This window comes from Thermobia domestica, chromosome 6, assembly GCF_964235325.1.
Source record: "Thermobia domestica chromosome 6, izTheDome1.hap1.1, whole genome shotgun sequence".
Taxonomy (NCBI): domain Eukaryota; kingdom Metazoa; phylum Arthropoda; class Insecta; order Zygentoma; family Lepismatidae; genus Thermobia; species Thermobia domestica.
In genome coordinates this window covers 247,746,513-247,768,314 of record NC_137459.1, presented here as the reverse complement: position 1 = coordinate 247,768,314, position 21,802 = coordinate 247,746,513, and the positions used below count along the sequence as shown (strand labels likewise).

The window sequence follows — 21,802 nt, the reverse complement described above, 5'->3', positions numbered from 1 at the left end:
GGATAGAAGTCAGTGGAGAGCTTTTGTGAACGCGGCATTGAACCTCCGGGTTCCATAGGCCATAGAGTTAGTTAGTTAGTTAGTCTCTTAAAATAACGCAAACAGTTATATTTTTACTTTTAGCCAGAGGCGTGCTCCCTCGTTTTGTATCCTCCACTGCTTTACTTGTCTTTCGATACTCTTTTAATATTAAAAATATCATAAGTTGTCATTTAACTTACTTACAAAAATTTTTTAAACGTTACCTGTGTATGTGGCATTAAAACCAGACTTTTTTTTTACGAAGGCAAGCAACGGGGAAATTTATATTCACTCTATTGTATAATAGGCATGAATTGGGAAACAGGAGAATTAAATATGACTGTTCTCTTGCTGAAAGGCTATGAAAACTGGCTACGTACAGTACCCATATTCTTTAATATTTAGCAACTGTATCGGAAGATTGTTCATTTGTATACATTAGAGTGATGAGATGGGCCAATTTGACCCATTACTAATTTTCCCGTGGAAATACAATGGCATTTCTCTTGCAATTCCCTTCTAGTTTTCTGACTTTATACTTTGTAGTGTAGCTAACTTGTACTATCTTTTAAATTCATTTCTATTTGAAAATGAAACGAAAATTTTAGGATATAGCTATAAAACCGGCTTTTTTTACGTACGAGAAAACCAAGATTTAATCACTGTTTCTGAATTTTGAAAACAGTAATCATATATAATATACAGCAATTTGTATTATAAACAATAACGGGAACAGTTAATAATATAATAATAGTATATAAGAATGACTAGAGGTGCCAACAAGACAAGATGAGACAGTATTTGCATGACGAGGTTCAAGATGAGACAGAGATCTTATAAATACATTCAGTCTCCGAGACGAGATGTCACCTTCACGATACATTTTTGAGACAAAGGAGCCTGAACTCTTATGTCGCAGGTAACCCTAACTATGACAATATACTGTAGATAACCCTAATAGCAAATAATTGTTAATCTTGGTCATTTCTTGGCTACGCACAGCTCATTTCCAGAGTTTCTTGCCAAAGATACCTATTATATCATACATAACAGTACAAAGTATTATAATCAGATCGTTTGAGTAATCTGAAGGAAATCATTTGTATAGTTTTTCTTTACAAAGCCAGATTCCACAAAACATTTCTCATGAACTAGAAATATAGTCATGTCAGTATCTACTACAAAATGTATAAATTATTGTTGTAGTACTTTCTCATTATATTGGGAAAAGTGTGTCTTTGCTAGCATGTCATGAAACAGTTCCAAAATTTTGTATACTCAAGAAATGCTAGCTGAACTTCAGGATATAGTAAGTGACGGTTCTGGTAAGGGAGGGTGTTCGAATATCTGACCAAAAGAAACACAAAACGGATAAAGATATTTAGTTTTTCAGAAGAAAGTGGTAATACCTCAGAAGATTCTGACCAGTCTTCCTCAGGTGAACCAAATGTCGATTCCACCTTTTCCGCACCACAGAATATACCTATATATGAATGTGCAGCGGATGAAACCAAATGCAAACCCTTAGATGAATCCAGGTAAACATTCGTTGTATAACGCTGTACGAATTGCACGGGGTCAACGCACTGTGTGGTTAAATACGTAACTGAATATTTATTTATTCACTGCATTTCGATTGATTATAAGTGAAAAATTGTAAATCCCCAAGCGTTGTACAAAAATAAGGCACAGAGAGAAATGAGACAGAGTCTAAATATGAGCTTCAAAACTTCATCGCATTGCTATACATTATAGATAATGCGAGTTTACGTAATATACCACTAAAAAGTTGTTATTTCGCGAAATGAGGAATTCTAGCTCTTGAAGAATGATCAGGGACAAAATATTAAAAATTATGAAAAATAAGATCGGGAAGAATTATTAGGCCACACAATGACAAATTTGCTCTCTCATCTTGAACATGGGATATTTTCAGGATTTTTTGGAGTCTGAATCGTGAGGAAAAGGCAACAAGTGGTGAATTACTGTATTCAAAAAATGCAGCATAAACAGATACTTGCAGACACTGAATATTGTCTAACTGGCTTACCTCACCTAGGGAAATATGATAATAGGCATGAAAATCAACTTCCCTCTGATCAGTCTTACGACTTATGGAAACATAAGAAATGAGGGTAAATGTAAGTACCCTATTTGAGCAAAACCAGGCAATGACAAGTTTTTCTGTTTATAATATACTAGCATATATTACCCGCTTCGCTGGGTTGAAATGAAAATTTAAATGCACAACTCCATATCTCATGTGTTTAATACCCGTGAAATATGCTTGCAGTAAATGTTAACATTATATCGCCTGTCATTTATGTTAACCCGCCGAGTGACACGGTCATGCGGGTTGCATATACATACGTTTATTTTTATACCTATGATGAACTAATAACAAAGGATTTGTACGTATGGACACTTGAATGGTCAATTATCTCAAGACACTGGTAATTAAAAATTAAAGTGATATGATAAAAACCATCTAGGGTCCAAATCCTAATAACCCCCCAAAAATGAAAGAAATTGGTTCAGCCGTATTAGCGTGATAAGCTAACAAAGGATTTGTGCGTTCTCTTTTATAATATAGAATTTCATAGAACAGCCACAAATTCTTCTATTTTGTACACTCCGCATCAAAAAAGTTGCGACAGCTAACGCCGTGCAGCTAGGCCACCCAATATACACCTTATTATCCCATAATCGTGTCTGGTAAACAGACCCCCTCTCTCTCCTCCTTTTTTCTCTCCCATACTAAAATTAGCTAACAACATGAACGCAATTCTAATGTCAAACTACACATGTATTAGTATCGATATAATGAAATAACAAAACCGAGACGAAACAAGATTCATAAGTTGATTTAGGGAGAAACTGAAACACACACAATGAAAAATTGAAACCAATGGATGTCTATTTCACAGAGGTTCAGAAATGAGGCAGTGAGAGAGAGAGAGAGAGAGAGAGAGAGAGAGAGAGAGAGAAGAAAAAAGAAAAGGGAGAACAGATAAAAATATGGAATTTTAAACTTAGTAAAGAAAGAACCCTACATTATAAATTCCGTTACCATACATCCAACAGTAATATAGAAATAACATTTCTTTTTATATATTTTTCAGCACTATTCTAATATATAGAGGATGCTTGAAACATTCATTAAGTCACTTTCAAAAAGGATAGCATACTCAATTTCCAGTAGAACTGTAGATCTCACAGACGCATCTAAGATAAAGTGAACAGTTTAACACATTCTTTGTTTTCGCGTGGTTCAGTTGTAAATTCGGTAGTGTTCATTGGACGTACTGATGCAAACTACATTCCAATAAACCCAGTAGGTAGCGTAGGTCATATCTTCCATTCCAGACTACTAATGCAAAGTGAACAGAAAAAAGAAGAAAAAAACGAAAAGAAAAACAAAGAAAGAAAGATAAAATTGAATGAGTGCTATTTTACTGGTAATTTTTATCAGAAATATCCTATATTAAAAGTCAAACCGTATCATAATGAAAATTTACAAATGTTCAAATGGAAAATTGGATGTTCCTTATAGATGTAGCAGACCTTGCATGTTTCAAATTTCAATGTGAATAAATTACATTGAATTATAGGATGGAAACAAATTTGTGTCGAACTAGTATAAATAAAATTTTGTTTTCAAATAACCAAAGAGATTGCCATTTTCTAGTCTTTTCCGAAGATTTATCTCTTGCGAACATCCAGTATCACTTTTATCTCTTGCGAACATCCAGTATCACTTTCATCTCTTGCGAATATAACGTTGTAATTTCCACAGATAGAATGAACTTGCTAGAGCTCGAACGGATCATATTGTCAGTCGGATGATGTTGGTTAGCTTTTCGACCACCACTGGGTCGAAGATTCAAACCGTAGTGACCCGGTAATTCGACTGAGACTCGGTAACACAGATGATAAAAAAGACATTTTGTTTCTTCTGTTGCGTTTAAACAAAATCTCTTTCAAAGATGACCAGGACTGGAGATGTTATGCACAGAGCACGAAAAAATCGACACTGAAGTTGCCAGTTAATTACACTCTCCAGACCAGGTCTATCGGTCTCTTGCTCCGTTTTAATTTTGGAACGTGCACACGCATATTAAATGCGTGTGTACGTGAGAGAGAGGGGGAAGATGTGAAAGATGTAACGCTAAGATAGGGAAACGTCAAGAAAGAGAGAGAGAGAGAGAGAGAGAAGTATAAATATGAAACATACTTATCATTACAGTGTATGATGAAGAACGCACATACTGTTTATTCGAATTCTGGTCAGTGATGCTTTGTAAGTTCTCCAACAGAAGATAAATCTCTGTTCGCAGCCATTTTTTAAGCGAAAAAGTTATATTACCTGACGGGGAATCGAAACCAGATTTTCCGCTTGCAAGTCTGGCACTTTACCACTACACCACCGATTGCTTTTCCCAAACTTTGTTCAACAAATACTGTAATAATTCTTTCTGCGAGCGATAACACGAAAAGTGTTTACTGCAGATCAATGAAGTGTTTCGAATGTCCTGGTAAATCTCTTGACCTTTCCCAACCAGCATTCGTAAATCGTCTCTATCATGATAAAGGTGTTTGCTTCCACATTCTTAAGCATTGCATGTCGAATATGAGAAATCGATTCTTCACTATCACTTTGTAAAAAATTCCACTTTGGCTTGAACAGGACTTGAACCTACGCTAGGCAGCTGTATTAATTGTAACTCGTTACGTTACCGCTATACTATGAGTTTTATTATTACCTTCTTGAGAAATACAAAAGGGACTCAACTAGATGATTCTATACAAGAAAATCACTATACATAAAAATAAAAATGACCAATTCTAGGTTTACAACTATAAATACGTAGAACTAGAAATAGATAAATGCATAAAAAACACACGAGAGAGGAACTTTATTTCATGACAAAAGCACTTCTAAAAACCTACTAAAAGAAATCCTTTCCTTCTCCGGAGAATAACATTTCCGGCGTGTACGTTGAAGAAAATCAAAATAAGTGCGTGCATCCAGTAACGTGATATACCGCTGGAAATATAGTAAAGTGCTTTTGCTAGTAGGAAAAGCACTGTACGATGCTTAGTGGAGGGAAAAAAATGAAAGTCCGGCAGGAGCATATGATCAATTTTAAACTGTGTACTCGGACGAGTGATACGACCCACCATCACCTGTAAGGCGTTCAATATCACTGGCGCTCCCTCACATGTTGTAAACCGGTGAGCCAAACTGTCCTCAGAACGACACAAGGCATCTGGTACTCGTTGTATTGCATAAAGACGCGCACGTGTCGGGATAAGATGATGGACTACTTGAAACCATAACACTTGCATATAGGAAGGTAAGATTGGGTTCCAAATGTTAGCCCATACTCGCTGCCACTCTATATGTGGAAACTGTTGTACTACTCTTAATTGAGTCGGCTGAGAGGACAATGTGAAGACAACAGAATATAATGAGCGAGCATTGTGCTGCTGAGGGATCAAAGGCACCCCGGCATAAGTCCAATATCGAATAAAGATCAAGACGTATTTCGGACACTGATCGGCAAATTGAATAAAAGGGGGATTGCCAGGGTGATCGTACTCCGCCCAAAAACAGCTAAACCAATGGTTCGTAATAGAGTCAACGGAGAAAAGACCCACGAATGAATCTGCCATGAAGAGAGTTTGACATTTGAGACGGATATGAACTAAACCTAGACCACCTCGGGAACGTGGAAGGTAAATGGCATTTCTGGGAATGCGAAAATAGTAACCCCGCCATATATACCAAAGGAACAGGGATTCAAATCGTTTTGCGTAAATCTCAGGGAGGGGAAATACCCGAGCCCTATACCACAACTTAGATGCCACGTATATATTGATAAATTGAATGCGATGCCATAAATGAAGTCTACGAAAACGGAGAGAGAAGAATAACCCACGAATTAGCTTAAGGATAGGTTGCCAAACTTCGTCATAATGGGAAGTGGGAAGTGACGTGAATGGAATGCCTAAAATAGTTAAGGACGTAACATGCGGTATAGTCTGAGTACCTGGGGTAGGAGTGGGTAACTGAAATCCGTGAAATTGTAGCTATACTATCATGCCACCTGAAATTAGAAGCCAAATATTACTTACTTTAGCCTTAATCATTGGAACGATCAAGCTTCTTCCTGTAAGGTTATTTGCACCTAAGTGCACAACGAAATTCATTTATTCGACGACCTAGAGAGAAATTAGTACCCACTAATAAGGGAAACCACATTCAATCCAGAAAAAAATACAGAAATAAAAAACATATTATGCAGCAATTTCGCCGTGCAAATTCAAAAGTAATCTAATAATAATAATAATAATAATAATAATAATAATAATAATAATAATAATAATAATAATAATAACAACCTATATTATCAAATTGCAAGTGACTGTGACTTATAGTCTCTCGAACCACCCGACCGATCTCGATCAAATATTCAACATTGATAATGTTCGGACCTGTGAGTATTTTTATCTATTCGTTTTGATGATGCTACTTAGGGGAGGGGGAGGATGGAGAATATAAAAAAATAAAGAAAACTTATTAAGTCTTGAATCAAACGACCAATGTGAATGAAATTTTCAACATAGATTACGTTTGTGCATGGAATGCTTTTAATCATTTCACTTTGATAGTGGAATGTAGGGAAGGGGGAGGACGGGGAGATATACAAAAATCAATTTAAATAAAAATAAAAGTGACTATGTTAATGAGTTAATAAGTCTTGAACCACCGGACAGATCTGCATCAAATTTTCAACATGAATGAAGTTCGAGCCTGGAGTGGTTTTCATCATATCACTTTGACGGTAAAACTTAGGGGAGAGGAAAGATATATAAAAATAAATAAAACTTAATAACTCTTGAACCATGCGACCTATCTCGATCACATTTTAAACATAGATGATGTTCGGGCCTGATATGGTTTTTATTATTTCACTTTGACGCTAGAACTTACAGAAGGGAAATGGGCAAGGGAGATATATAAACATAAATAACATTTAATAAGTCTTGAAGCACCGCACCAATCTCGATAAAAATTTTCAATCTAGATGAAGTTCGAACCCAAGATGGTTTCCCTCATATCATTTTGATGGTGTAACTAAAGGAAGGGGAAGGATAGCAACATTTAAAAGAGATCGAAAAATGACCGATATTAGTATCGAATCTATAATTTTTGAAGTCGCTGAGATGAACTGTGACACATCTGATGCCGTTTAAATCAAAATTCAGCCCGCAACATGGAGGAGGGGGAGACATAAAAATGATCAAAATTACCAAAATCATTGTGGATTTCATAGTTTTCCGGATGGTTGAGATGAACAATGACACTAAAGATGCCGTGCCCCGGAACATTGGAAGGGGAGTGGTATATAAAATTCATCGAAAATGACCGATATCAAAGAGCACTTTAGTAATACTAAACAGTGACTGAATAACGGAGTATATTACTATTTTTTCTCAATTTAGCCCAGCAAAGCGGCCAAATTGACGCTAATAATAATAATAATAATAATAATAATAATAATAATAATAATAATAATAATAATAATAATAATAATAATAATAATAATAATAATAGTATTAGTATTATTATTTGCGTACTTTTGAACTTGCAGGGCGAAATTAATTGATATTATGTTTTTATTTCTGTAATTTTTCCTGCATTGTTTCTTGTTTCCTTTACTAGTGGGTACTAATTTTTCTCTAGGTCATCTAATAAATGAATTTCGTTGTGCACTTAGGTGCAAATAACCTTACAGGAAGAAGCTTGATCGTTCCAATGATCAAGGCTAAAGTAAGTAATATTCGGCTTCTAATTTCAGGTGGCATGATAGTATAGCGGTAACGTAACGAGTTACAATTAATACAGCTGTCTAGCGTAGCTTCAAGTCCTATTCAAGCCAAAGTTGAACTTTTTACAGAGTGATAGTGAAGAATCGATTTCTCATATTCGACATGCAATGCTTAAGAATGTGGAAGCAAACACCTTTATCATGATAGAGACGATTTACGAATGCTGGTTGGGAAAGGTCAAGAGATTTACCAGGACATTCGAAACACTTCATTGATCTGCAGTAAAAAGTTTTCGTGTTATAGTTCTCAGAAAGAAATATTACAGTATTTGTTGAACAAAGTTTGGGTAAAGCAATCGGTGGTGTAGTGGTAAAGTACCAGACTTGCAAGCGGAAAATCTGGGTTCGATTCCCTGTCAGGTAATATAACTTTTTCCCATAAAATAATGGCTGCGAACAGAGATTTATCTTCTGTTGGAGAACTTACAAAGCATTACTGACCAGAATTCGAATAAACAGTGTGTGCGTTCTTCATCGTACACTGTAATGATAAGTATGTTTCATATTTATATTCGTCTCTCTATATATATATCTTTCTTTCTTGACGTTTCCCTATCTTGGCGTTACATCTTTCACTTCTTCCCCCTCTCTCTCACGTACACACGCACTTCATATGCGTGTGCACGTTCCGAAGTTAAAACGGAGCAAGAGACCAATAGACCTGGTCTGAAGAATGTAATTAACTGGCAACTTCAGTGTCGAGTTTTTCGTGCTCTGTGCATAACATCTCCAGCCCTGGTCATCTCTGAAAGCAATACTGTTTAAACGCAACGGGATAAGCAAATTATCTTTTTTATCATCTGTGTTACCGAGTCTCAGTCGAATTATCGGGTCACTACGGGTTTTGAATCCTCGACCCAGTGGTGGTCCATAAGCTAACCAACATGATCCGTTTGAGCTCTAGCGTGTTCATTCTATCTGTGGAAATTACAACGTTATATCCGCAAGAAATGAGAGTGATTCTGAATGTTCGCAAGAGATAAATCTTCGGAAAAGACTAGAAAATGGCAATCTCTTTGGTTATTTGAAAACAAAATTTTATTTATACTAGTTCGACACAAATTTGTTTCCATCCTATAATTCAATGTAATTTATTCACATTGAAATTTGAAACATGTAAGGTCTGCTTCATCTATAAGGAACATCCAATTTTCCATTTGAACATTTGTAAATTTTCATTATGATACGGTTTGACTTTTAATATAGGATATTTCTGATAAAAATTACCAGTAAAATAGCACTCATTCAATTTTATCTTTCTTTCTTTGTTTTTCTTTTCGTTTTTTCTTCTTTTTTCTGTTCACTTTGCATTAGTAGTCTGGAATGGAAGATATGACCTACGCTACCTACTGGGTTTATTGGAATGTAGTTTGCATCAGTACGTCCAATGAACACTACCGAATTTACAACCGAACCACGCGAAAACAAAGAATGTGTTAAACTGTTCACGTTATCTTAGATGCGTCTGTGAGATCTACAGTTCTACTGGAAATTGAGTATGCTATCCTTTATGAAAGAGACTGAATGTTTCAAGCATCCTCTATATATTTGAACAGTCCTGAACAAAATATATAAAACCAATCGTTATTTCTATATTACTGTTGGATTTCTGGTAACGGAATTTTATATTGTTAGTTTAAAATTCCATATTTTTATCTGTTCTCCCTTTTCTTTTTCTTCTTCTCTCGCCTTCTCTCTCTCTCTCTCTCTCTCTTTCTCTCACTGTCTCATTTCTAAATCTCTGTGTAACAGACATCCATTGGTTTCAATTTTTCAGATTCTTCCTAAATCAACTTATGAATCTTGTTTCGTCTCGGTTTTGTTATTTCATTTTATCGATACTAATACATGTGTAGTTTGACATTAGAATTGCGTTCATGTTGTTAGCTAATTTTAGTATGGGAGAGAAGAAAGGGAGAGAGAGGGGGGTCTGCTTACCATATTCGATTATGGGATAAGAAGGTGTATATTGGGTGGCGTAGCTGCACGGCGTTAGCTGTCGCAATTTTTTTGATGCGGAGTGTACATGAGAATTACAGGTGAGGAATCAACATAATAAGGTTCATCTTCGACTTACCAGATTGAATTATGATTGAAACCTGTGGAAAATCCAACTGAACCTAAAAATAAAGTTTAGCTAAAAAGAAAACTGCCTGACTATAGTAAATTGTAAACACAAATCATTACTATCTTCCAATTCAATTAAAATATTTATCTCTGAAAGCTGTTCAATGTAATTTCTTGTATGTGGAAGAAAACTGTTGCGTGCTTCAATATTATAATCAAATAATAATAAAATGCAAATAATGAAGACATAAACGTGTTTTTTCTATTCAGAAAATATCCATGTTAGAAAACATTGTGCAATTTTGAAAGTAAAAATAATTCTTCATGTACAAAAATACAGGAAACACAGAATTTAAGACTCGTTGTAGAAAACAATGTAAGTGTTACCTTGGAATTGTTTAACTTATTATATGCTTTTCATATTTCGTTATATGCTAGGTGGTATTTCTAAGCAATAGTATTTTCTATTTTGTGACGCTTGGGCACAATTTAAATTTTTTTGTCTCTCCTGTTACAGTAACTATTGTTCTTGGCACTTACATTGTTTTCTACAGCGAATCTTCAATTATTTGTTTTCTTTGTTGTGAAATAAAAGTGTTCTACACCTATATATTATACCTAGGCATATAATAACTAATGATATAGTAAATAAATCAATAATTAGTGTCTAAGTTAATGCATGAGTGTTGCTCTGCTATTTTAAAATGAAGTAACGTTTTGTTCAGTAACGTGATAGTTTTTTTCATTATTATCATTATTATTATTTATTAGCGATAGTGTTGCTAACCAACTAAATCTTTAGGCATAAAAAATCACGATGTAAAGATTGGATCAAAATGACAAGCCGGGATCCCAGCTAGGCACAAATTTCCGTCCTCCTAGTGTTAACATATTTAACAACTAGTTACGTTATTATTATTATTATTATTATTATTATTATTATTATTATTATTATTATTATTATTATTATTATTATTATTATTATTATTATTATTACATTATATCTAGATGGTGCAGTTCGAAGATATATGTGGCTTATGTGTCAATCTATTTTTAAAATGAATAATTCGTACGCTTAAAATTTGAAATTTGAATGTATATAGTATAATCTTAAAAAGATTATAAACGCACATATTAATCAAATTTGCAAAAAAGAACAAATACAGCAACACAGTAATTTCTCATATTTGCAGAGAATAACAAAGGGATTCATATTGATAATCAGAATATGAATTTTGATCTTAAAGTTTAGAAAATACGGATGATAATAAAGTTTATTCTTAAGTCGAAATAACTCGAGTTGGTTTTCTTTACTTGTTTTAGTGTAATGAAAAGTAAACTGTGTTTAAACAATGTTAAAAGTATGAATTAAAAATGTAAACCACTAAAAGGAAAAAAATCACCAGAAGACGAAAAAGCATAAAATTTAATGAATGAATATCAAATGTATAAACTTTGCGGGAGTAGGAATAATAGAGGATACATTAGAGAATGAAAGCACCATCACCAAAATCAATGAAGAGAGTCGTAACACGGTCGAACATGAAAAAAGTGAACGTGATCGTAAACGGAGTTCGTTTACAAACATTTTAGGAGTAATCTTTGAAGAAAAAGAGACAAATAACACAAATCATTTCTTAACTGAAATCGTAACTTAATGCAAGCCAGATAAACAGAAATTCGATAAAAGAAGTTCCTATGTCTACTTAATTTGCAATGAGGTTTAGTCAAACTGTACATAAATAAGTGCTTTAGTGAAAGAAGTATTTCTATTGAAGTTGGAAAATGTATTAAATTTATTTCTAGAATAATTTACCTTCTTCATTTTACCTTAGTATTCTAGAAAATCATGTTAATACTGTGTTTAATAATGTGTTGCCTGTTGGTGGTTTCTTTTCTATATTTATCAGGCATTTGAAAATAAAATAGTAGCGCATGAAACTGAAACTCAATAGAATCAGAAAGATGATATTCTTGGTAATTAAAATTTTACTACGGATATAAGCAGTGGTGATATTCAGCTGGTTCCCACCGGTTCGGTAGAACCTTTGTTAAAATATGTCGAGTTCGAAGAACCGTTTGTTATACCGTCATAAACTCTCTCTCTCACACACACGCAGCTGGAAGGAAGATCTTATTGAATACACACTTTTCACAGCCAAAACACAATTGACCTATGTAAAGAACCTTGCTATGCTCTGTACATACCAAAATATTAATGGCGCGATGGGGGAACGGTAAATTTTAAGTCTTAAGTGTCTTTTCTTTTAGAAATTCTTATAGGTACGGGGTTAAACGTGTAATCTCAGAACAAATACAAACATTTGAGGTGCCTAGTATGAAAATCCGCCACATCCATTTCGCTTAGTTTCGAGTAATCTCGCAAAACGTGCAGTGAAGCTCCATATACACGCGTACAAAGTTCCATATTTGAACTAGCTTTTTAGTATGAAATATTAAGCTTTTAAGCAAAATTCTGTTTCCATGGAGTTCCTTTAGATCACCCATATAATATGCGATATATAACTCAATTTCGGTAAAAAAAAAAAATGGATTTGGCGGCTTTTGATACTAGGCGCCTCATTTATTCCTTAATCTCAAATGATCAGTTATCAAAAATAAAAACTGGGTTCATACGAGTGAAGTGGTGGGGGTTATTCGTGAAACACGTATATACTATTATCAACAATTGTCGATCCATTGTTGGATGAAAGGAAGCTGTGTAGATCTCTATTTGCCACTCGTTGTATCCAGTAAAAATTTGCTTTTGTTTACCTTATATCTTTTGTTTCCTAAGAGAATTATATCTATTTATCTATCTCTCAAATATATATAGGGGTCTCTATACAGAACTGGTTGTTAAAGAATTAGAGTAGCACCACTGGATATAAGTATCATAAGCAGAAAGAAGGAATTTACACTGATCTTGCCAAATATATATATGAATTAAATACAAAAGAAAATTCATTCCTGAAAGAAATATACTGTGAAAGCTACGATTTCTATTACATTTCATAAAAGAGTTGAAAATTTTATATAATTATTTAATTATTATAATGTGGTTATGAAGTACATAAACTGTAACTAGTAAGCAAACCTAAGTATTGTAGTGTAATAAAATCAAATTCTTGCGTGAAACCATAAATGACCCGAAGATTGGAGGCGGCTCTGTAATGTAGGTACAAACTCATGTGCCTCCTCAATTGATACAAAAATGATAATTAATAAAAAATAAAAAAAAATTATGAACATTTATTCCTGCGTAGGATTCAGGAGCGAACGATTATTTTTTAATTATTTTTAGTATGGAGGTTGTAACCCTGATTGTTGTCAATGAAGATTTGGAAATATATGAACAGGAGGTAGCATTAAGCATCGTGACTTACTCTGTGTTCCAGCTTGACTCTTTCTCGCTTTAGTTTGCCTCAGAAAACAACTCTTTAAACGTCTGCTCTTACGTACGAGCTAACCACACTTTTAACGTGACGAAAAAAAAAACGCTTTCTGCCTATCTCCTTGTCGCCAGCAGACGGAATGAGGAGTGAAGAGGAGAGCGAATGGGTAGGAGGGTTTAGCAGCTCACACAATGAAGGTAGGCGTAAGACCTGCTAGTCGCGGGAGAAAGAATGACTCATATCGTTTCAAGGGAGACATAGCTTCGCAGTAAGTCTTCAAACAAAAGATTGCGCTTTCTTTATGACTATCATATACAAGTTATTACGAAAAAAAAATCTTAATGCACTTTGAGATTTCAGAATTTAATAACAGTGTAATGTATGTTAACTTTTTTCAAGCATTTAGAGAACGAATGAATACTCTTGAATTACATTTTAAATTGACTTACCTCTGAAATTTTTTGTAAAGTCAACCATGCGAAGTCATTTTCAGATCATATAGGTGCAAAACACTTTCACGGGGTATTCAATATGTAGACTTGAGAAATTTCATGCACATTTTGAAACTTACTCGTGGATACAGAGTTAGTAAGTAGGTCTTCTGTATGGGATAGGGTTCGATTAATGATAGAGCACGTGTGATCCAGATTAACCATTAAATAGAGGTCTCATTTTGGTGCTAAAAATGAATAATCGAGTGAATTTTGATTTGCTTCACAAACGACCGAAATCGAATGAATACTTGAATTTCAATAGATGATGAAAATATTATCGTGCCTCTGTTTTACAAGCTAATAAATATTATAAGTATACTTGAAATACAGCTAGTTAAATTTTCATCATTACTTAGTTTTTGTATTAATTTCGAATTTCATTGTTAATAAGTGTATATGTTAATGAATATGTAATCAAATGATTTTTACAGAATGAACTAGAAACCTTAATTGAAGAAAAAATTTGAACAGTGTTAGCAACATTGATTATTTTCTACTTCCTGATAGCTTGAATCCTTTGTGCTAAGTAAACTACTTAAAATTAAGCTAAACAATTCTGTTGCATACATACTGGATGCTGATTATGCAATGTCATATCTACTGTATTTTCCTGTAATATTTGTACCTCACATCAGGATTTAGAGAATGTCTTCAAACTGAAAAATCATAGAAGTCCCAAAGGCAGGGATTGATTTTGTAAGGGAGAGATAGAAACTCGGTTTTGCTGCCATTTTCGAAGTGATTTCTCTTGTAGAACTCTGGAGCCACCACTGCTGACGATAATCTAGATGCAAGAGTATGCTAGATTTTTTTTTAATGTGTCTTCTCGATCAGTCATTTCCAACTGGACAATATTTACACTTGGGGCAGCGACACAGAGAGAGAGCAAGAGATAAAAAGGGACAGGAGGAGGCTAAAGGAATGTATAGAAAACTGTTGGTAACGTACTAGTGGTTATGGATCTACGAATGCTGTACTTGTAAAGCCATCGATGTATCTGTTTACCTACGCTACTTTATTCGATGTGCTCGTTAAGTCTCTTCGTCTAATTTGCAGAGCATATAAGAAGGAAACCATGACGTCACAAACCATGGAGCTGGAAATGACTGATCTAGATTGTTGCTTCCGCTTTATAGATCAGTTATATTGGATCCTAATTGATTCTCTACTATGCTTAAAAGATATTCCTTTTACTACAATTTTAAATAATATATAACTTCACTATTTTCAAAATAAATGCTAAAAATGGCATGATATTCTTTTGCATCAACTATAATTGTCTTCTCTAGGTGTTGACTTTCAAGTTAAAACGATCAGAGTAGATGGCAGAAATGTGGCTTTACAGCTCTGGGATACAGCTGGTAAGTTAATATCTTTACATAATCTTATCTTATGTATATACAGGGAAGATTGTAAGTCTTGCAATATTCTGGTCAGGACCGGCCTTAGGTGGTGCGGGGCCCGATTGGGAACATTTTTCGGGGCTCCAGGTTTACAACTAACTTGCACCAAGGTCTGTAGAACTAATATATATATATATATATATATATATATATATATATATATATATATATATATTGCACTCTCCGCTGGTCTAGTAGTTGTAACCATTACCCTTTATAACGTTTTTCCATCTGCAAAATTATCTGGTGAAAACGCTCACCCTGTTCATTGCTTACAGCAGCTAATTTTTCAGAGAAATAATTCAAATGGGAATGCAGACAGTGAATGATTTTTAAAATACATTTCACCCTTGTGTCTCGCAATTTTTCAAGAAGATTCTGTAAACCCATCGATTCGAAATATAGTTTTTTGACCAAATTAGGTAGAGAAGTGTGCAATATCAAGAAACGAACGTAAACAGAATTTAAAATTCTTCCGTCCATAAAGACAGCCGTAGTGGCCAAAAACCTGATTGATCTGAATAAACTATAACAATGTGTTTCAAATTTGAAAATTTAATTTTATTTGCAAAACGGGTAAAAGGATGAAAAACAAAAAAAAAAAAAAAAAAGCACATTGACCGACACTGGGAGGAACTAGACATCTATTTCAGGGTATGCTTATCATGGCCGCCATCTTGAAGTCGGCCATCTTGTATCTTGCTCGACTTTTTAAAATAGGATGGGGGGTCATCTAATATATCAAATTGGGTTAGAATTTTACGAGAAATACAATGGTGAAATCAATGTTTCCGTAAGTTTATATTTGTAAGACATAACGAAATGCACATTGAAATGAATTCGTTGGTTCCAAGAATCTTTTTGAAACAGCTGTATCTTTTTGAAAAGAATCAAGTCAGGAAAACCTAATGTACGCTAGTGAGAACAGCTTAGGTAGCTACTTATGAAAGGTATAATCAGCTTGAAATCGTTATCGACTGCAGACTATCACAAACCTTAAGGAACTTATAGAAGATGGATGACATATTTTCCATTGGATTATTCGAGTTAGAAGACAAACCTTCATAAGCAGCCACCTATTCAGTATGCACTAGTATATATTCGGTTTTCCTGACTTGATTTTTAAAAATGCACATCCACGGGATTTTTCGCAGGAGAGGGCAAAGGTTGTCCTCTGGTTTTGTATCTTTATTATATAGCTACAATAAGAGAAAGGATATGCAAAGAAGTCGCACTGAGGCTGATTTATTTGATGCCATCTCGGTATTGAGCATAATATCGATATGAATTCAGAGTAACACCCCGCGAACTTCCCTAGTTAGTGAGATGTTCAAAATAAAAGAGGGTGTGCACTCAGAATAATTATATACATTTTACACAAACTCAAAGAAAACAACACTTTTACGCCCTGGGGTGCGTGTAAGGAAATTTGGAGGAGTATTAGGGGTGTTGTGGATGTGCAGAATACTCCCTGGACATAATATATACTTTTACAACAGAAGTTGTAAACGTAAAAAAAATAAAGACATTACTCCAGCATTAAATTCAGAAAATATTTGCTTATGCCCGGAAACTTAATACAAACTATTCATTTATTTGTTAGGGAGAGGCCATACCCTCCCTTGTGGAGTCCATGGATGTACACTCATGTTCAAAATAATTGTCGCATATCTATAACTGTCTTCTTGTAAGAACATAATTTGATAATGATTTTGCAGGGTACTTTTAATACTGATACTATATGTATAACTGGGAAATGTATATTTGTGGTAAATTTCACAAGAAAAGAATTATAAATACAAAAATTAGAATGAGTAAAACAAAATGTTGCTAAATGGACAAGAAAGTTTTATTTTCGTTTTATTGTTCTTATTTACCTCTGCTTCAGTTAATATAATTACTTTGGAAAAGCTGTCACAAGACTATCTTCTTCAAACTGGTTTTCTTGCTCACGAAATTGCTGTGGTATACCTGACAAGTGTTTTCGGTACAGCAAATCTAACACGTGTGTATGTTCCCTGTGCTCTGTATCCGCACCCATCTTATCAATTAAACCAGCCTCCTGTTCTTAGTCATAAATAATACTGAGACAGTCACCATTCATTTCAGAAGGGAAGAAGGCTTATCCAACATATCTACAGCACCACCATCAATTTTTACCATTTTATTTTGCTCATGTAGATGATTACTGCGATATGTGGAAAAGCCCTCCCACTTTTTTTACTTTAGAAATCATTTCTCTGAAACTCGGAGTACATTTGGAGATGTCTAGTTGGCAACTCAAGAAGATTCTGTATAAATACCGGAATCCACCTGGTATAGTGAACATGGGCACAGGCAGAGAACCACGGACAAACCTGAAGAAGAGTGTCAAAGAATAGACTGAACTTTGCGAGCCGTACACTTTTCACAAGCTGAAGTAGGAAATTTTCAAGTTCTAGTGTTATATTCCAAAACACGAACTGTGACGATTCGCCTATTCTCTTATTACGCCATTCATCAAATGCAATATCTTGATCACTAGAAGCTTCACTGTAACGACTATACACTTCTTGCCGAAGAATAACTGATGACACTTGATGAATATATCTAGTTCTTTTAACATGAGAGGCTTTCACGAGAGATTCGGCCCTCCCTGATGTAGTGACATCTGCCTTGACTAATATCTGATCCCATTCCGATCCTTCTAACCAAGTCTCAATCGTACTCATGATAGCCATTTCAATATGAAGCCCTCCCATCATTACCAAAATTTTGTCTTCTACATACTTCTTTGGATATTTCCATTGCACTTGTTTCGTCAGGGCATACACTGCTTGATTATCTGTAATAACTGGTGTCTGGATAGTTTTAAGATATGAAAACACTGATGAACAATATCCATGGTATGTCGAACCATCGCTAGAAAATGAACGGCTTCCTCTAGTAAAGGTAATAATGTGAGTTGAAATATTGGCATATTGTGGTTCACATCCTTTGGAGTGGTAGGCTGCCCATAATATCGTCTCATCAGAGGATTCGGTTCCACTTGTAATTGCTGTGTACACAGAATCAAGCCAGTCTGTTGCTGCATTTATAAGACTCGAAGAAGTTGGGTAAATATGGTTAAATGTTTACATACAGTATGTAGATCTCATATGACAGTAGGAACTATAGGAACTGTGGTGTATGAGTCTGTAAGTCGTTTCTTTATCTTTTCTTCACTAATACTGGGAAATCTGTAGGATTAGGATTGTAGGTTAGAATGTAGCACGGAAAGATGTTGAATAATTGAAATGCTGGTACCGCAGAAACTATCTGTTGGTGTTGAAGATGAAGGGTTGTGGTCAACATTGCCTATAGCAGCAGTCTTGAAGACATAAGTGAGGAGGTTTGGAGGACACACAACTTCACAATTTTCAAAAGCTTCACACAAACTATTAGTTACTGTTACAGAAACCTGCTACACTGTGTCGTAGGAGGCACAAATTCCATGTTCAGAAAGCAAATCTAGAATGTCATGTTTTGTACTTCTGACATGGAGCATAAGACTTACGTACAAAGGAAGTGGTGTTTCTCGTTCGATAGGGTGATGCTGAGAAAAATGACACCGTTTACGTTTAAGGCTGCTAAATCGAATCAACTGTGTTATTGACAAGACAGATGACCTTTGGCTGCTACAATTGGCACTGGTGTGGCAGTAATGAACTGGTTGGTAAAGGAACTGTCCAATTTGAAGAACTTGTTAAACATATGACCCCGAAGAATATTTGCAACTCGAGGCAAACACATGCCATCAGTCATTAAATTAAAAGAACAAGCATCACGAATGGCATTTCCAACATCACCTTGAAGTTTTTTGAAGTTGTGTAATTGAAGATTTCTGAGATATTCTGATTTGTGAGTCCGTTGTGTGTTGATATGCAAAAATGTGAACTAAAATGGGTGCAAAAAATAAAAATATTCAAATTTCTTCATGAAGATATTATTTTACAAATATGGCCCTAGTATAATGATTTATAGTGCCTGAGATTCCGGATCCAACGGTATATGGATCAAGTATGTCGGATCAACAGTGTCTGCATTATACACATTTGAAATATTTGAAATTTCTGTAAATTCAGGGCTTTTACCTTATTTTTACGTCAAATCTATATTATAAAATTGAAAGAGACTATGTTTGTGACTTTTAATCTCTTGAACCGCACACATGATCTCGATCAAATTTTCAACGTAGATGCGGTTTTAGACTGGAAGTGTTTTTAGCTATTTACTTTGACGGTAGAACTTAGGGGCGGGGAGGGCGGGGACATAGAAACAATTAAATAAAACTTAATAACTCTTGAACCACCCAACCGATCTTGATCAAATTTTCAATGTAGGTGAGGTTTGGGACTGGGATGATTTTTATCATCTGACTCTGACGGAGCAGCGTCGAGAGGGGGGAAAGGGAAATATACAAAAATCAATAAATATAAAAATAAAAGTGACTATGTTTGTGAATTAATAACACTTGAACCACCCGATCGATCTCAATCATATTTTCAACATATATGAAGTTCAAACCTGGGAAGTTTTTCTATCATTTCATTTTGACAGTAGATCTTAGGGTAGGGGGGAGGAGGGTAAATATGTCAAAATGAATAAAAGTTAATAACTCTTGAACCACCCAACCGACCTCGATCAAACTTTCAACATAGATAAGGTTCGGGCCTAGGACGTTTTCTTCATTTCACTTTTACAGTGCAATGAAGGGGAGGAGAGGGGGGAGATATATGTCAGAAAAGTAAAAATAGAAGTGACTGTTTTTGTGACTTTATCACGCTTAAACCACCTAACCGATGTTTAAAACAAAAACCAACATAGATGAGGTTCGGACCTGAAGTGGTTTTTGTCATATCACTTTAACGGTAGAACTTAGGGAGGGGGAGGGGAGGGGAGAAATCTATAAAAATAAATTAAACTTAATAACTCTTGAACCACCACACCGATCTTGATCAAACTTTCAACATAGATAGGGTTCGGGACTAAGATCTTTTCGTCATTCCACTTTCACGGTGCAACCTAGGGGAGAGGGAGGGAAGAGATATATAAAAATCAATTTATATAAGACTGAAAGTGCCATTTTTTGTAACTTAATAACACTTGAACTATCCGACCGATCTCAATCAAATTTTCAAGACACATGAGGTTCGTGTCTGAAAACATATTTGCAATTTCACCTTAAGGGTAGATCCTAGGGGAGGGGGAGAGGAGGGGGACGTATAAATAAAAAGTAATAAAACCTAATAACTTTTGAACCACCCAACCAATCTCGATCAAATTTTCAACATATATGAGGGTCTGGCCTTGGGAGTTTTTTGTCGTCTCACTTTGACGAGCCAGCGTAGTGGAGGGGGAGATATATGTAAAAGAATAAAATGAAAGTGACTGCCTTTGTGATTTCATCACTCTTGAACTACTCGACCGATCTCAATCAAATTTTCAACATACATGAGTTTAGGGGGAGGGATTGCTTTAGGCAATTCAGTTTGATGATGCAACGCAGGGGAGGGGGAGGCGGGAGAGAAATTTCAAAATGATCAAAAATGACCAATATTAGTGTTTAATCCATAGTTTTCGGGGTCGATTAGAGAAACGGTGACACTTTTGATGCTGCTTTGAATCCAAGTTCAGCCTTGATACTTGGAGAGGAGGAGAGTACAACTTAGGGGAGGGGGATAAACATTTAAAATGATCGAAAATGACTAATATTTGTGTCGAATCCATAGCTTTAGGAGCAGCTGAGATTAAAAGTGACAATTCTAATGCCGTGTGTCGCAGCGAGGAGGAGGGGAGGGGAGCTCTATATATAATAATGATCAAAAATGACCAATATTAGTGTCTAATCCATTGTTTTCGGGACCATTCAGATGAACAGTGAAATTTCCGATCCGGTTTAAATCTAAAATCAGCCCCGCCGCTTGGGGAAGGGGAAGAAATATATATATATATATATATATATATATATATATTATCGAAAATGGCCACTATCAGTGTCGAATTTATAGTTTTCTGGATCCCTTAGATGAACAGTGGTACTTTCGATCCCATTTAAATCCAAATTCACACCCACAACTTGGGGAGGGGGAGGAAGAAATATTTAAAATTCATCGAAAATGACCGATATTAGTGCTGAATCCACATTTTTTGAGGTCGCTGAGATGAACGGTGACACTTCCGATGCCATGGCCCGCAACATTGGGGTGGGGGAAATATATATATGTATATATATATATATATATACCAGGTAAATGGTCAAAAATGACATATACTACTGTTGAATCTATAGTTCTTGCGGTCGCCGAAATGAACAGTGACACTTCTGATGCTGTTTAAGTCCATTTTCAGCCCTGACACTTGGGGATGAGGAGGGATGACATGCATTAAAGTGATCCGAAATGAGTAATATCAGTGTGCATTTAAATTATTTATTTCAGCCCAGCGAAGCGGGTAATATATGCTAGTATGTTCTAAAACTTGAATATGTCAAGAAGTAACAAAGTCAA

At 35.1% G+C, this 21,802-nt stretch overlaps 1 protein-coding gene across 1 annotated transcript in view; it reads left to right on the top strand.

The window, feature by feature from the left end:
• The window catches only part of LOC145688467 (ras and EF-hand domain-containing protein-like), a 261,492-nt gene that overhangs the window by 212,128 nt on the left and 27,562 nt on the right, over nucleotides 1-21,802 (top strand). Inside the window, exon 10 of the mRNA XM_081762733.1 lies at nucleotides 15,162-15,233. Within this exon, the coding sequence (XP_081618859.1) occupies nucleotides 15,162-15,233 (72 nt within the window). The remainder of the gene's footprint in view (nucleotides 1-15,161; nucleotides 15,234-21,802) is intronic.